We start from the raw sequence: 16,275 nt of genomic DNA, 5'->3' as shown, positions 1-16,275 counted from the left end.
TGTTGCATCTCTGAGTCACTGATAACCAAACCTCATTACCAGATGACGGCAAATAAGCCTGAAGGTAATAAATGGACACTGTAAACAGGAATTCACTACTTCAGTTTAATTTAATAAGTCTTACCTTCATCACTAGGAGGGAATTCATCTTTGTCTCTCTTGTCTACCTCACTATCAGCTTTGAGCTCATTGATCTGTAACAAAAACAGATCTAATATTGAAACAATCGCGCTATAAATTATATAATAAATCACCAAATAACAGCTAAAAGCAAAAGATTATGATTTTATACAGTTATATGGTCATACCGCCATAATTAAATAAAAGCAGCAACCTGCAGAGTAACTAATGTGAGCTACTCTCACTGCATCCTGACCCGTCTCTCCTTGTCATGTTGCCCCCTCATTGCCTTCTGATTTACAAGCTGCGATAGCTGCAGTGTTTTGTTTACTGTTACTAGCTCAACTCTTATCAAAATGTCTGATTGCACGTTAAAGGGTGTGAGAGTCAAGGACTTACTGTTTACACAAGCCTGAACAAAACCAGTGCGAATGGCCTTATCTCGTCAGCAACGACACATTACATCATGCACAGAGACGCCTGGGAATATTCATTAGCCATTTCTGTCCTGTGTGATTACAATAAGGAGTTTAAATAAAGGTGTTCCCAGTGGTTTGCTCTCACCAGTTTGAGGACGCTTTGGTCTCCCAGTCTGTCTCGGTAGATCACGATGCCGTCCTGAGGGCAGCTGCCGGGTGTCTGCCGCACAGTCAGGGTCAGGGAGTCCGTTCCGGGACAAAACCTCAGCATGCAGGAGCTGTCTGACCACACGCACCACACACCTGGAATAGGGCCGACCACAGGACCTGGAGGACTGATGAGGAATAAGAAAGAAGCAAAAGCACCCACAATTAGAATAAAGATTATAGGAAGTGAGGTGAGCATGAAGTGAATTTAATGAGAACAGAAAGGAGCCTCCCCTGCGAATCAGCCTTATCAGAAGTCTCCATTAGTCATCATGTGCTCGCATTGTTATATCATTTGTGCGCTTTGTCTCCACTAAAAAGTTCTCGAGCTCTATCTGGACAACTTTATCACTGCAGGTGGAAATGTTGAGCAAGACTTACTGTATCGTACGTTAAACACACATTTAAGGTGTTTGAATGAGCATTTTGTGGACATTTCCATTCTTATTTAACTATTCTATATACAGTTCCTGTTTCCTTCTAATGACATCTGTCATGTTTTGAAATATGACCTCTTATCACACCTGAAGAAACTCTACTGAGCAGTCTATAAACAGTGCTATTTTCTTTTGCTTAATGAGTGGATTTCTGTGGTGTGTTATTTTACTAAAGGAAAATAGCAATCAGCTGATGAGACAGAGATGTTTGATGTTTGTGTGTATAGTGGTGGGCTTCCCTAAGCTGATAATAACGTCTGAGGCATCATGACTAACATGGTCTTGGATCATGTGTTGTTTCTAGCAGCTTATTAATATAATGAGGAACTTGTGAATGAACATTTGTCATTAAAAAAGAGTCATTCAGAAAGCCTTTAAAATCCTGAAATAGTTTAAGAAATTCCCTTTAAAAAGGCTCCTGGAAGCGATTAAAGGTGTTTGTCTGAGAAACTGAAGGGGAACGTATTAATTTACGTACTTATGCATCACCATAGCGTTCTCATTAATAAGAGATTATTTTGCTTCAGGACTGGACAAACAGATAACATCATAGCCTTACGCTGCCAGCACCCTGAACATGGCATGCTGTCCGTCCCTCTGAGCCAGCTGGAGGGGTGTGTCTCCCTCCTGATTGGGTGAGGTCAACGCCCTTTGACCTCTCGGTTGGTGAATTAAGAAACGGGAGAGATGGACCAAACCCAAACGCACTGCAAGATGAAGGAGGGTTTCTTTGGGCTGCAGCTCAGCAGCTGGAGAGAGAGACAGAGAATGAAGAGGGAATGATATGCAGGCAGAAACGTAGTGTAAACTGCAGCTTTACCTGAAATTAATTGCCAACTATTTTGATAATCAATTTTCAATTGTTTCAGTTTGTTTCAGGCAAAAATGTCAAATATTTGCTGGTTCCAGCTTCTTAAATGTGAGGATTTGCTGCTTTTCTCTCATTAGTGGAAACTAATATCTATATAGCAGATAACAAATATCTATAGCAGCCTCAAAAATCCAGTATCAGTCAGGCAATACTGAACTTGACTTATGCAAAGTAAACCTTTCCATCAACCTTCAAATTTATCATGTTATGGTATTCTACACATGCACTCTCGACTGTACAGATGTACAGATCATCTGCTGCACATGTAAAGAATGTAAGACAGTAGCAGCTCGTGCAGATGAAGGAATGAAGGGCTCTGGGTTACGCAAGGTCTGCAGTATATCAATAATATTACCACCTAGAAAAACTGGATCTTTCACCAAGCCAACACCTGCTGTACAACGGTTGCTGCCTTTTGCCTTGTGTGCAGTGGAGCATAAGGGAGTATAAACAATAAGTATAAGGGCATATAAACAATCCCGATTCGCTGTGACTCTGAATGATGCTTTATTGTGCAGTCTCTAGGCTGATATCATGCAGCAGCACAGGGTAGCAACTGCCCAGCTCAGATCCTCCATATACACCCTTGTTTTGTAAGCACAGGATGAAAGACTGTTTCAGAGAGGACCAGAGGTGCTTTATCTTTGGGCTAAATGTGGGTGAGAGCTGAAGGTTGCCATGGCACTATCTTTCGAACCCAGAAACACTGCGCAGAAGAATTCAACCCTTATTTTTTCCCTATCCCTCCAATTTGCTGCTGGAGCCCTGAGTTGAACTGAAACGCCCCGTCACCTCCACAATGGCGCCGTTAATTGTGACCCAGTTTGAGGCTGAGAGGAGTGAATGCTGAACATGCTCTTCAAGCAAAGTTCAAACAAACAAGAATGTCATTGTCAAATAGACGCACTGAGGGACTAGGGCACGACAGCTGCTTTGCATTTGCACCTCGCCCGTCTTTTGCATGAACATTTGCTTTTTCTAAGCAAGCCATGTTCATACTGTACTGCTGTCTAATGAGAGCACACCCACTAAGACTGTATGTGGCCTTCAGCAGAGGGCTGAACAGGGATCCAGTCTCTGGTCTCATTTCCTTTTTCTTCCCATGCTAAATAAAAAACTGTAAGGAGGCAATAAACTCTCTGCACCAACTCTGTCCACTCAGCATACTTTATCATACTAGGGCATGTGATCTCTTACATTTCTGTAAAAATGCATCTATGTTCAATATATAGTAATTTCTTGGCATGCTGTGAGTGTTTCACCCCCATTTCTTAACAATGAGGAGAGACTTCACGGCTTTGAAATAATGAAACATCATAAATAACAAAATCTGAGGCCAGACGCCAGAAACAACTCTGAGGAGTGGGAGTGCAGTGGAGAGGAGGACTGTGGGAGTTGATTTAATAGACGCCGAGGTCTGCAAGACAACTCTAATCTGACTGAAGAGGAATAATGGCAGTAATTGCTCTGTCTTTGGAGCACACCGGCCTCTGTCCGGCTGGCTGGCCGGTCCTGCACATCATGTGATGAAAGAGTTGGGCTGCACAGTCAGATCTCATGTTGGGTTTGAAACCTACTGAACACCAGAACACCACTGCAGTGATATTAACCTGAAGAACTAATACTGTTTGTTCGTTAAAGGGTCAGTTCGCATAAATCACAAAAACATCCAACCAGGTATCAGGCTATGATATTTCTTTTTTTTTTTACCTCAGAATAATTGATAACACCAACTGACAGCTGTTGAAAAAGCATATCTACAATTATAATTTATTTATATTACTTTGCCAGCTAGCATTACTGGTGTTGCCAGGTTTGATCATTTGATGATGAAAATGACAAATAAACATACTTTAAATACAAACATAAACATACAAACTTTAAATAATAATGTTTATGTGGAAATCAGGTAATTAGTTTGAACAAAAATATGAAGTTATATTTTTATTATCAAGGGTCACTTTTGACCCACTTGTGGAAGAGTGTAGGTCCGAATTACCTATGTATCTCAGGGTTACAAAAGTCTTTCCAACAATCGTGCCCCCTTTTGGATAATCAACAGGCCTCAGTATGATAAGTTATCTCCTTTCTACTGAGGAAATAGTCCCTATGAAAACAGGATGGATATCTCAAAATATGGGAAAATAAGACCAAAACTGTGGCTAGATTACCACTAGAGTTAAGTCACAAAATATGTGTTTTTGAATTTGGGTGAGCCAGCCCTTAGGAACATCTTCAGGATGTACATTACAGCAAAAAAAATGTAAAAAGAAAAAACAAAACAAACAAAAAAGGAAGTTGAAGAACTTTTTCCCACTCACTAACTTATCAGTTTCCCTCATATCTGCTGAGCAGAGGGGAATCCCTGACATTTGACCTCTGTGGATGACACAGGAAGTGGCGGAGCACAAACTAGGACATTAGTATGAGGCCTCTAGGATTTGTGGCTTAAATCCTTCTAGGAGAATGAAATAAATTCCCACAGATGTACACAGACCTCCTAAATGTGCTTTGTTTTTGTTTTTTTAAGTTTGAAATTATTCATACAGCACATATGCAGACCCATCTGTGACAGAAACAGGCAAGGACCTATTTAGTTACCTTCTCTAGGCTGGCTGTCAGTGTTTTTCCACTGCTGAGGGTAATCCATGTTGGCCATAGCCTTTGTGATCTTCTCATCCAGCTGTCTGAGACCACCTTCATCACCTGAACTTTGGCTGTGCCGCACATCCTCCTCATTGCGGTCTAACCCGACAGCAGAGAGGTCCTCGTCAGCTGCCTGCGCCCACGTGGAAAACCACTTCAGGACTTCTAGGTAGCTCTGGGGGCCGAGCTGGTCCCTGTTTGCACTCAGGTACTCTGCTGCTTCCTGGGCAACGTCCCTGAGGTATTCAAGAGATGCTTCACCCTCGCATGGCTCGACTTGGTCCGCTGCATAAAAGTAGGATGTGACAGAGACAACTTCCACAAGGGCATGGCCTATGGGAGACAGAGAAAACCACGTGAGGGAGGTGGTGGATCAATGACAGGCGAGAGTGTTGCGAGAGGTCGACTGAAGGACAGGACATACCGGGAACTGTGAAGGAAAGGGTCAGCCCGTCATCTCCTCTTTTCGCTGCAGTCACATGTGTAAATCCAGAGCCTTGCACAACAACATAAAACTCTGCATCTTCAGGAGCGTTGGCTTGTAACCTTACACGGGCCTCCACCTGTCCCTGAGGTGAGAAAAAGAAAATCCATCCAGTTAACTGCCTTTATAACACAACCAAACTATATAATTCAGTCATAATCATCACTCCAAGCTCCAATTTACAGTGGAAATTAGTATAGAGGCCTTGAATAAACAGCTTGCTATAGAAGGAAAATGTATTTTCTTATCACCCTGCTGACACGTTCTGATTACCTTTCGTCAGTTTCACAACGTTCACTTTACTCATAGCACTGGATTGAAAGAGCAAAAATGGGGAAGCAGGGTAAAAAGAAAGAAAGACACTCGTCCCTTTCTCACAATGGGAGTGAGCTGCACCCTACCGAGCGTCCACTTCATGATCCACCTTCATAATGGGATTCATTATTTCTGTTACATCATTGACCTTGTTTTTTCATTGACCTCATCTAAACTCTGCTTTCTCTTGCATCACCCCAACGACACCCACATCTACTGAAGACATGGAGGGCAAGAGAAGCAGAAAGGTTTTATTGAGTAGAAGCTCACAAACAACAGACACAGGCACAGACAAAGACCAACAAGATTCTCAAGTGCTCTCTCCATCACTCACATTATTCGCTGCATCGGAAATGTTCCTGCAGCGTACAGCGATGAAGGGATGTCAAAGCATTCGGTCACCACTACAACATCTGGAAGAGTGAATGTAGTGCATGTTTTTGTCCTCAATATCAATATAGATTACCAAACATGGAAAATGATTTTTGACCTTTACGAGGGGGTTAGCTCAGATTATCTTTCAAGTTCAAGAGGGATCGCATACTTGGAGTTCCATGCTTGTGCAATATCCTTATCTTCTGTTTTCTCGCGCTCAGCTTACGGTTTTATCTTGTGATTTATGAGGCCATCCTTAATTTAGCCTTATTATTAGCACTTTATCCTAAGGCATCCATCATATTAAAGTGTAATTTCAGGGCCTACATCAGCTTAACTTTACAACTGAACAACGTTCATCTAAAGCCACCTGCGCTTTGTTTCTTCTCAATGTCATTTTAGAGGGAGAGCAGCTAAATACAAGGGACTGAAGCATAAACAGTTGATAATTACAGTTTAGATAGTGCATGGATTAAATATAATCTACTTTATTATATTTCAAAAAGATTTAATAGTCTACATCCACGCTAGCGGCTGTGAGGCTGCACTTAGGCACAGCAGTGCCGTTAGCTAAATGCTAACGTCAGCATGCTACCATACTGACAAAGAGAATGCTAACGTGCAGATGTTTAACAGGTACAATGTTTACCACGTTCACTATACGGTTTAGCATGACAACGTGTTAACATTTGCTAATGTTAGTGGGTGGTGGATGTGCCAGATTTCATGACAATCCATCTAATAGTCGAAACACTGGTCAGGAGATCGCCAAGTCATGAGGTTAGATCCTCTGGGAACCATGAATGTCTGTACGACATTTTGTGTGAATCCATCTGGTAGATGGTGAGATATTTCTCTGAACTTTGACCTGCTGCTGGTGCATTAAAAATCAGGGGATCACCGAAATTAGTACATCCAGATATTGCCACCTGTAGCGTGGTCAAAGAAAATAAAATATAAGACTAAGATTTGCTGAGTGCAAATATGAACAGATTCTTATTCCATACTACTTCTAGATTTGGCCATTGAAGTACATTTAGGGGTATGTCGAGACAGCAAGCTGCCAAAGGACACAGATAAGGAATACATGATCTTATTTTCAAAATGCATTTCACAGATGAAAGATTTCTGTACGCAACTTCACGAGGAAAGACCAGCTTGTCCTTGGCTGACCAATCAATAATAGGACTAGCACAAAGTATACAATTCTGACTGAGCCTTCAAACTGATATCAGTCTATGATATGGGTCTGACTCAGGCTGCAGTTTCTCAGCTTGTTGTGTACGCTAAGTGGTTAGCTGCAGTGCCACTTAGTGTACACTTAACCCTGTTAATGTTATCGCTGATTGTTTTTCCACCTAAGAAAAAGATAAGATGTCGGCCTGTGGTTTGTGCAGCCTTCCTAATGTCCTACAAGGCTAGCTAGACACAGGGCATCGATAGTTATTTTACATTTTGTACTTTCATTCAAATGTGACAGAATATCTTTATGTTTTCAAAGTAACCATGAAATGTTATTGAACTCTTGCACTAGAGGGACTTTCCTCTGCTAAGTATTGGACAAAGATCATATATTAGATTGAATGGTCTACGAAAGACACGGAAACATATGTGAACTCTTATTTTTAATATCTTTTGATTTAGTTTTAACTCCTCCAAGGAGGCTGTAGTTCCAACTTGATTGTCCCAACCATCAGCAGCAGCCTCAGATAATATTGGTTTACACAGGTACAATGTGATCAGACAGTATTTGCTTGATCCTAACTGTATCTCCTGAGCCTTGGGGAAGAGGAAGGAGGATGGCTGGCTGGTGATAAGACGTCAGACTGATGTGATCTATGGCCTTTTCCCCAGGGCTTTATCATGACACAACCTGATCCAGTAACAATGAAATATTCAACACCTTGTGGTTTTACCTCATGCCTCCCATACGGGCAGTTCTCAGGTCAGGCACAGTGTGTTAATTATGGAACATAAACATGAGGAGGTTTATCACATATGTAATAGGAGCTTGATACAAATCTAAAAGGCAACTGTGCCGCGTAGATTACCTTAATATGACTTAATAAGTGGTTATTTATATTTGTTTTCATTAGAACACCAAATCAAATGATACACAAGTGACATGATTTTATAATTTCCCTATGTTGTTGTCCTTTCAGTGGGGAAAAACAACATCAGATCTGCTGCCTGTGGTCTCCAGGAAACCAGCAGTCATCAGCTTTAGAGCTCTTTGCCATGATCTCCGGAGTGCAACACGAAGGTGACGTCAGGGGAGCAAGATCACAGCCACTGCAACAACAAAAACAGCTCCAATAACAGACAGCCTGACGTCAGCGGGGACGCAGTATTATTTGTTTTAAATATTAACAATTTTTCAAAGTGTAGTATTTCAGTCATGAAACCAACACAAATTACATCTTGTCTCATTGAGAAAAGATCTATGTAACAATGAAGTGTGCTGAAATCCTCTGTTACAGTCACAATAAATCATTATAACTTGAAGGTCTGGCTTTGATCAGAAACCAGAGGGCTGAGAAAAGGCATATGCTTGGACAATTCTACCGACTTCCACATGGTCAGACATAAACTTTCATAAACATTCCAACTCATAAGAATGTTTCAAGGTGAAAATACTTTAAATGTTTAACAGTAACATAGTGACATGTAGGGTACGTACATCTGAGCTAAAAGAAACTCAGTTGGAGGGTGACAGATCTGTGCTGTAGGCCTTTTCTCATACTCAGCTGAGACACATACCTCTGATTTAATCTGCTGTGCAAATGAGATACTAATAACTTGCCTACATGTCAGAAAATGCTGTCAGTAAAACTGGAGAGGGGCTACAAACATTTCAACTACAGGGCAGCCAAGTATAGACTCATTGTTACATAATAATACCAAGAAAAACCTGGATTTTGTGCAAAATGTGAAATGAATCATTATTAAGACACATGTTGATATTTCAGGTCTGCAAAGCCGCTGTAATAAGAACACATGTTTATTTGTTCAAGTGAAATACATTTTTTCTTTCTACTTTTATGATTGACTGGCTTATCGGACGTCAATAAACGACAGGGAGGGTGTCTGTTGGTTTGACATGTGAAAGGCATGGCAAACACATCACTACAGCACTTAAAAGGGAGGGGGGGGGGGGGGGGGGTCATAAACCACAACACTGAGATATCCACCCGCTCAAAGACCACTGTGATAACCGACACCATCAAACCACGCTGCCACGCTGAACAAACATGGCACAAGGATATAGCTAATCTATGTCCATTTGTGATCATGAATGTGCGCCGTGTTGAGAAAAAGAACAAGACTGCCTACAAGCACGCTGTATTCAGGCAGAGCAGAGCTTTAAGTGAAGCACCAACATCATGCTAAAATGCTCATAATAGCAGTGGCAACATGTGGATGTTTAGCAGGTGAAATGTTTACCATGATCACCATCTTTGTTTAGTGTGTTAGCTTACTAACATTAGCAGCTCTACAGCACAGTGCAGCCGAGGGAACGTCATTAGTTTTGCAGGTAACTTAAGTTTTGACCTGATGGTGGTGCTAGTTACTACTATTCATCCTCTGGGGAACACGAATGTCTGTATATACGTTTCATGTCTATCCGTCAATGAGTGAAAACCTTGACCTTGGTAGAGGAAAAGTCAGGAGATCCCGATAATCAGTAGGATTCATCCTCTGGGGATCATGAATGCCTGTTCAATATGAGAAAAATATTCGTTTTTTTGTATATTTCTCTCTCACAGCAGATTTGGACTTCTCATATTTCAGCTCACCAACATGAGCACACAGTCTTCTTGCAGGGGGATGAATTTTACTCACACATATGCACCTGGACCGAACAAAAATCACTTTGATGTGAAGTCCTGCACTGGAGCTCAATAAAACCTCCTCAAACACGGGAACTCCCACACTTTCTGCCTGCAATTCAATACAACCATTTATCCATTGATCTGGCCCAACAGTATCTGCTATGGGGCCTGCCACTATGTTGCATGTGTGGAGGTGCACCATAACACTTTAGTGAGGGTGTTACAATAACAGTCTTTATATCACAGCAGTGTGCCGTGGCGTGTCTAAACAAAGCCCAGCATTGAAATCTGGATCTCATTCAGCAGTGAGAGTTGCTCCTGTTGAGCTGTGACCTTAGAGGGTGGAGACGCCACTTCCTCTTAATGGAGAGGTGTATGTGTAAGTGGTGGAGCCCGTAATGATTCACATGCCTGGGCTTCAGACCGGCCCTCAATCAGCCTCTATGAGCGAGTGGAGGCCAAGATTTTTGGAGCGAACCCCCCCGCCCCCCCCTCTCTGAAACTGGTGACACAGCAAAACAAGCAGACACTCTGCTTACCAGAAATCTGGCAACGCTTCAGTGACTGGCCCACCCAGGCTTCCACACTCACAGGAGAATAAGGGCGAGAGAGACAGAAAGAGAGAGAGAGAGAGAGAGAGAGAGATGGTGGATATGGAGGATTGAAGGTGAAAAGGAAGACAGATGGAAGAAATGAACATAGCAAAGAGAAACAGAGTATGGCAAAAAAAACAGTAATTCAAACACACCTGCACAGCCTGTACTCTAACACGATCCCAAAAGAAAAATGTGTATTTATTCAATGCATACGCTGGTGCACTCCTTACAGTAAAAAGCCAAGAAACAAATGGGTATATTCTCTCATTCTGGCTCCCATGTTTACTGAGCTTTCAGAGGGTCTTGTCATTTGGTGAGCAGGCTGTGCAAGGCCCGGCTTCCCCAGGGACTGAAACCCTCCTGGCTTGGGTTTCACCTGCGACACAAGGCTCGCCAGTCAACCACTGCACAGAGGAAGAGTCAGGACTGAGAGAAAGAGAGAGGGCAAAGGGATGGCTGGAGGGAAAGGCTGGAGCGCTCTAATTCTGGTGAGAAAAAATGGGTCTCAATACTGGAGACTGCTCCTCAAAAGTTCATGTATTTGCACAACCATACCCAAAAAAGATATCCAAACAGACCCCTCTACTAGACCACCAACACATCAGACACAAACAGACTGGAGCAAAACATGAAGGCACTTACATATAGAGGCGCCTCTCTTCTGTTCACCTCCATTTTCTCTCCATCCACCAGATGCCTGAGGAGGAAACAGTCATGTTACTATAATGTCAGAATAACACGATAACAGAATAACCGAAACTTTTCAACTTTTATTTATTTTTTGTCCAAAGTTGTCTCTTGTTTGGTCTGAAATGGTGAACATTTGTTGTCTCCCACAGCAAGAAATCAGAGGAAAAACAGAAACATAAAAAGTAAAAACACCTGAAGCCATTTTCTGGTGAAATATGTAAGATACACTCTGTACATGCTGCTCGGCTTACAGCCCTGAGATAAACCTGTACGGATGAAGCCACAATAACTGCAGCACAGTGTCCGACAGGATGCTGCAGAGGAGGACAAGGTAACTGTATCATCAGGACACACCTGATCCGCTGTGACTTCACTCTCAGCTGTGAATAGTGCATGACTTAAAGGCTGCACAGTGGCGTTAGCTCTGCTGCACTTGGTCTAGACGCTCATTTGCATGAGGTGGTGAGGTGGAGTTTTAACTCTGTGGCTCAGAGGAAGACTCATACTGCCAAATCATTTTCTTTCCTCCTTCAGGTCCCAATTAGGAGAGCAAATAATAATTATATCCATTGTTGATTAATCTGACTATAGTTTTCTCTATTAATTGATTAATCATTTGGTGTCCATCGCACATTCTCATAGCCCAGGGTCTTGACATGTGTTGTTTTGACTGACCAACAGTCCAAAACCCAAAATATATTACATTTACAATCATATCAAACAGAGAGAAGCAGAAAACCCTCACATGGAGGAAGCTGGAATCAGAGAATCTGCTTGACAAATTACTTAAAAGATGAATCAATTATCAAAATAGTCCCCAATGATTTTTCACATATTTACATACATTATATGTATATAGAGTCAATGAATTCTAAATTGTCTGAAGGATTACTTTATGTTACGTTATGAAAAGTGACACAGCAGACCAAGATCAAGACCAGCAGGTCCAGTCACATTATACTGTACAGAAACACACTGTTGTCCTTTGGGTTTATGTAACAATAATATCACTATCACATTTGCGTGCTGTAATATTGTGTCCGAAGGCCATCTTATCAATAGCAGAGTGCAGCGCCACAGGCCTGGGCGTTTTTAATCCTGCTCGTATCAGTGGGGCGACACTATTGTAAAGTGGAACCAGAGAAGGTTTTCGTGTCATATTGCAGAATAAACATTGTCCCACGTTGGCAGGTTGCGCCCCATTACGTCAACAAATGTGTATATTCTGGTATGCTTGTGTTTACGAAAGGTTTAAAGATATAATCTGAAGTCACACAGAAAGGATCAATATCCATCTTTATTTGAGTTTCTTGAGTTTAAAAGCAACGGTTGAATCACCTGTGAGCAGAAATAACCACATTGTGAATCAGGTAGACACAGTACTTTGTGAGGATGAATCCTAAATCCAGATGTCCCGTTTCTTCCAGTCTGCACAGGACTGGTGTAAGTCATTGTCCTCGGCTTTGACTTCAGCCTCTGACATGTTCGATGTGAATAAGAAACCTGACCTGGCTGAAGGCCACGCACTCCAGAACAGAGCGTGAGAAAAGAGATTACACATAACAAGGGAACGCACGCTGTCACAGAGCATTTGGGAAACCCCTTTTGACATCTATATATGTGATGCAAATACTTTCAGACGTGAGCAAGTTGATCCTGTTGTGTCCTGAACATTTTTTCAGGTGATGCATGATTGAATAATCAAATTCCTCTCACATGACAAGCTGCAATCAGTTATAGGCTGCAGGAAACGCTGCTTCGGTAGCTACACTTTAATTTGCGACACATTATAATTTGGCACATGGAGATACATTTGGGAATTGTGTCTCTCATCACTTCTTAGAAGAAGATGTCGAGAGGAATGATGAAGCAAACACAGTAAGCATCACATTCAGCAGTGCCATTGAGACTTAAAGGTGTGAAAACTTTCTCATAGTGACAGTAACACCGCTCTGAATGGTTATAGTGGAAGTAAAGTTTGTCACGTACTCAAGAGTGTAAACAATAAACTACAGCCACCTTTTCTATTCTCTTTTAATACAATCTAATGGGAAATAAAGTCGCTGCTCAGCCACTGGATGGACTGGTCGATAAACCCTCACACAAAGAAGTGAAACGGGCCATTTAAAAAAATAGTAAACACACTGTCAGCACTCAAACATATCCTTCAGGAACAATAAATGACCTCTACTGCTTTCACCGGGAAGTGAAACTCCTGCATACTACAGTCAAATACAGTCAGTAAATGCATCAGAGCGATAAAAAAAACAAAAGAAAAAACACAACAGTGACACAGTGAAAGAGTTTGGAGCAGTAACGTTTTGAGTGACGGCATTGAAGGCGCCACGCTGATTACCTGTGAACGCACCACAAAACCCCGAAAAGTATAAAGTGAAAACCACGACATCATTCTTACAGCCTGAATTAAAAGATGTTTTCAGTCTTTTCATATGAGGATGATTCAGCTTGCATTACCTGCTGTCGTCTCTCTCAGCTCGCGATCCGATCTGTTGGGAGCTCAAACCGCACGAGACTTGTTATCTTTGTTTTAATTAAAGTTGCTTGCCACAGCACTTTCCACGCCCTTACTATTATTATTATTATTATTATTATTATTATTATTCCGCGTTACTGTTTGTCTCAGCTTCATCCGTGTCGTCGCTCTGAGGGGTTTGTTTGCAGGTGTCGCCGGAGTTGTTTCTCTCTGCAGCCTGCTCCTCCGGTCTGGTCCAGCCCCCCCCCCCCTCCCTCACACACCGGGCTGCAGGACTGAAGCCTCTCAGGGAGGCAGCAACATGCCCATGATACGATGTTTATATTATCCTTTTACGCTTACTGCCGCCTTTATGTAGTGAGTTTAAAGTGACTTTATATGGCATGTTTACTGTCTAACCTCGCTGTACCTTTATTGTGTTGTTTCGGAGTTAGTTGTAATTTCAATTTCCTCCAATCAGAGGCAAGTTGGAGTGATGTCACTCAGTATCTTGGCTCTGCTTGTACACCAATAAGAAACACATTTTTTGCAGTGCTGGAAAGTAACTAAGTACATTTACTTTATTGTAGGCTACTTAAGTACAAATTTGTGGTACTTTACTTGTATTATATATACTAATATAAATATATATATATATATATTTCCATTTTATACTACATAATACGTTTTAGCAGGAAATATTGTACTCCATTACATTTATTTTACAGCTTTAGTTAGTAATTTAAACACAAAGCATCTGATGAACAAAGAAATTATAATTTTTACGTAACACCCTCAGCAATTTTATAGATATATAAATGTGTATATATATATAAATAGTATGTAAAATAATCAGAAATACTTTATTGATCCCCGGGGGGAAATTGTACAGTACCGGTGCTCCCATTCAAGAGTAGAAAGTAGCATAATTTAGAACTAAAAGTTTGTACAAAATATAAAAATAAGAAATACAAAATACAAAATATACACATTTACAGTATTTAAGTGAAATGAGGTGAAATGAAAAATGAAATGAAAATACAAAATATACACATTTACAGTATTTAAGTGAAATGAGGTGAAATGAAAAATGAAATGAAAATACAAAATATACACATTTACAGTATTTAAGTGAAATGAGGTAAAAATATATACAATAACAATGTATATGTATGTATGTGTTGCACTAAAGTGTGTGACTATATATGTATTGCACTTAAACATTTTGCATAAATAGTGAGGTGGTGTATGAACAGGTGAGGTAGATACAGATACGGATTCCAGTCTCTTCCTGAGTGTCTGACATTCAGAGAGAGGAGTTAAACAGTCTGATGGCCACAGGCAGGAATGATTTCCTGTGTCGCTCAGTTGTGCATTTGGGAGCAATGAGTCTCCCACTGAAGGTGCTCTTGTGTCCGACCAGTACGTCATGGAGAGGATGTGAAACATTGTTCAAGATGCCCCGCAGCTTAGACAGCATCCTCCTCTCTGACACCACCGTCAGAGAGTCCAGCTGCACCCCCACAACGTCACTGGCCTTGCGGATCAGTTTGTTTAGTCTGTTGGAGTCCGCCACCCTCAGCCTGCTGCCCCAGCATGCAACAGCATAGAGGATAGCACTGGCCACCACAGACTCATAAAACATCCTCAGCATAGTCCGGCAGATGTTGAAGGACCTCAGCCGCCTCAGAAAGTAGAGACGGCTCTGGCCCTTCCTGTAGAGGGCATTAGTGTTCTTTACCCAGTCCAGTTTATTGTCTATGTGAACTCCCAGATACTTGTAATCCTCTACAATGTCCACACTGGCCCCCTGGATGGAAACAGGGGTCATCGGCGCCTTGGTCCTCCTCAGATCCACAGTCAGTTCCTTTGTCTTTGTCACGTTGAGCTGTAGATGGTTCTGCTCGCACCATGTGACAAAGTTGTCCACAGCAGCCCTGTACTCCTCTTCATCACCCTTACTGATACATCCAACTATTGCTGAGTCGTCAGAAAACTTCTGAAGATGGCAGGTCTCAGTGCAGTAGCTGAAGTCCGTGGTGTAGACGGTGAAGAGGAAGGGAGAGAGGACAGTTCCCTGCGGGGCCCCGGTGTTGCTGACCACTCTGTCTGACACACAGTGTTGTAAGCGCACATACTGTGGTCTGCCAGTCAGGTAGTTGACAATCCAGGACACAAGGGGGGCATCCACCTGCATCTCCGTCAGCTTCTCACCCAGTAGAGCCGGACGGATGGTGTTGAACGCACTGGAGAAGTCAAAGAACATGACTCTCACAGTGCTCGCCGGCTTGTCCAGGTGGGCGTAGACGCGGTTGAGCAGGTAGATGATGGCATCCTCCACTCCAAGTCGGGGCTGATAGGCGAACTGAAGGGGGTCCAAGTGTGTCTTGACCAAGGGCCGGAGCTGCTCTAGGACGAGTCTCTCCAGGGTCTTCATGATGTGGGAGGTCAGTGCCACGGGTCTGTAGTCCTTGGAGCCACTGGGTCGCGGCGTCTTTGGAACAGGAACGAGGCAGGATGTCTTCCACAGCACGGGGACCCTCTGAAGACTCAGGCTCATGTTGAAGACGTGGTGAAGTACTCCACATAGCTGGGGGGCACAGGCTTTAAGCACCCTGGGGCTGACACCATCGGGGCCTGCAGCCTTGCTGGAGTGGAGTCTCCTCAGCTGTCTTCTAACATGGTCGGCAGTGAAGCACACTGTAGAGGTGACCGGTGGGGGAGGGGTGGAGTCGTCAGGTTGAAGAGTGCCGTCAGCCTGGGGACTGGGGGACGAGGTGTGAGGAAAGCTCTCACAGGGGGGTGGGGG

General features: G+C 42.5%; 1 protein-coding gene across 1 annotated transcript in view; it reads right to left on the bottom strand.

Moving 5' to 3' along the window:
* arhgef28a (Rho guanine nucleotide exchange factor (GEF) 28a) overlaps positions 1-13,539 on the bottom strand; it is a 38,611-nt gene extending 25,072 nt beyond the window's left edge. Inside the window, exons 1-7 of the mRNA XM_070924201.1 lie at positions 13,469-13,539; positions 10,946-11,000; positions 5,125-5,269; positions 4,656-5,033; positions 1,743-1,932; positions 685-874; positions 125-194 (exon numbers count right to left, since the gene is read on the bottom strand). Coding sequence (XP_070780302.1) covers positions 125-194; positions 685-874; positions 1,743-1,932; positions 4,656-5,033; positions 5,125-5,269; positions 10,946-10,978 — 1,006 coding nt within the window. The 5' untranslated portion in view covers positions 10,979-11,000; positions 13,469-13,539. The remainder of the gene's footprint in view (positions 1-124; positions 195-684; positions 875-1,742; positions 1,933-4,655; positions 5,034-5,124; positions 5,270-10,945; positions 11,001-13,468) is intronic.
* Between the last annotated feature and the right edge of the window lie 2,736 nt (positions 13,540-16,275).

This window comes from Enoplosus armatus, chromosome 18 (genome assembly GCF_043641665.1).
Source record: "Enoplosus armatus isolate fEnoArm2 chromosome 18, fEnoArm2.hap1, whole genome shotgun sequence".
NCBI classification, from domain to species: Eukaryota; Metazoa; Chordata; class Actinopteri; order Centrarchiformes; family Enoplosidae; genus Enoplosus; species Enoplosus armatus.
This window is presented reverse-complemented; position numbering and strand designations above follow the sequence as displayed.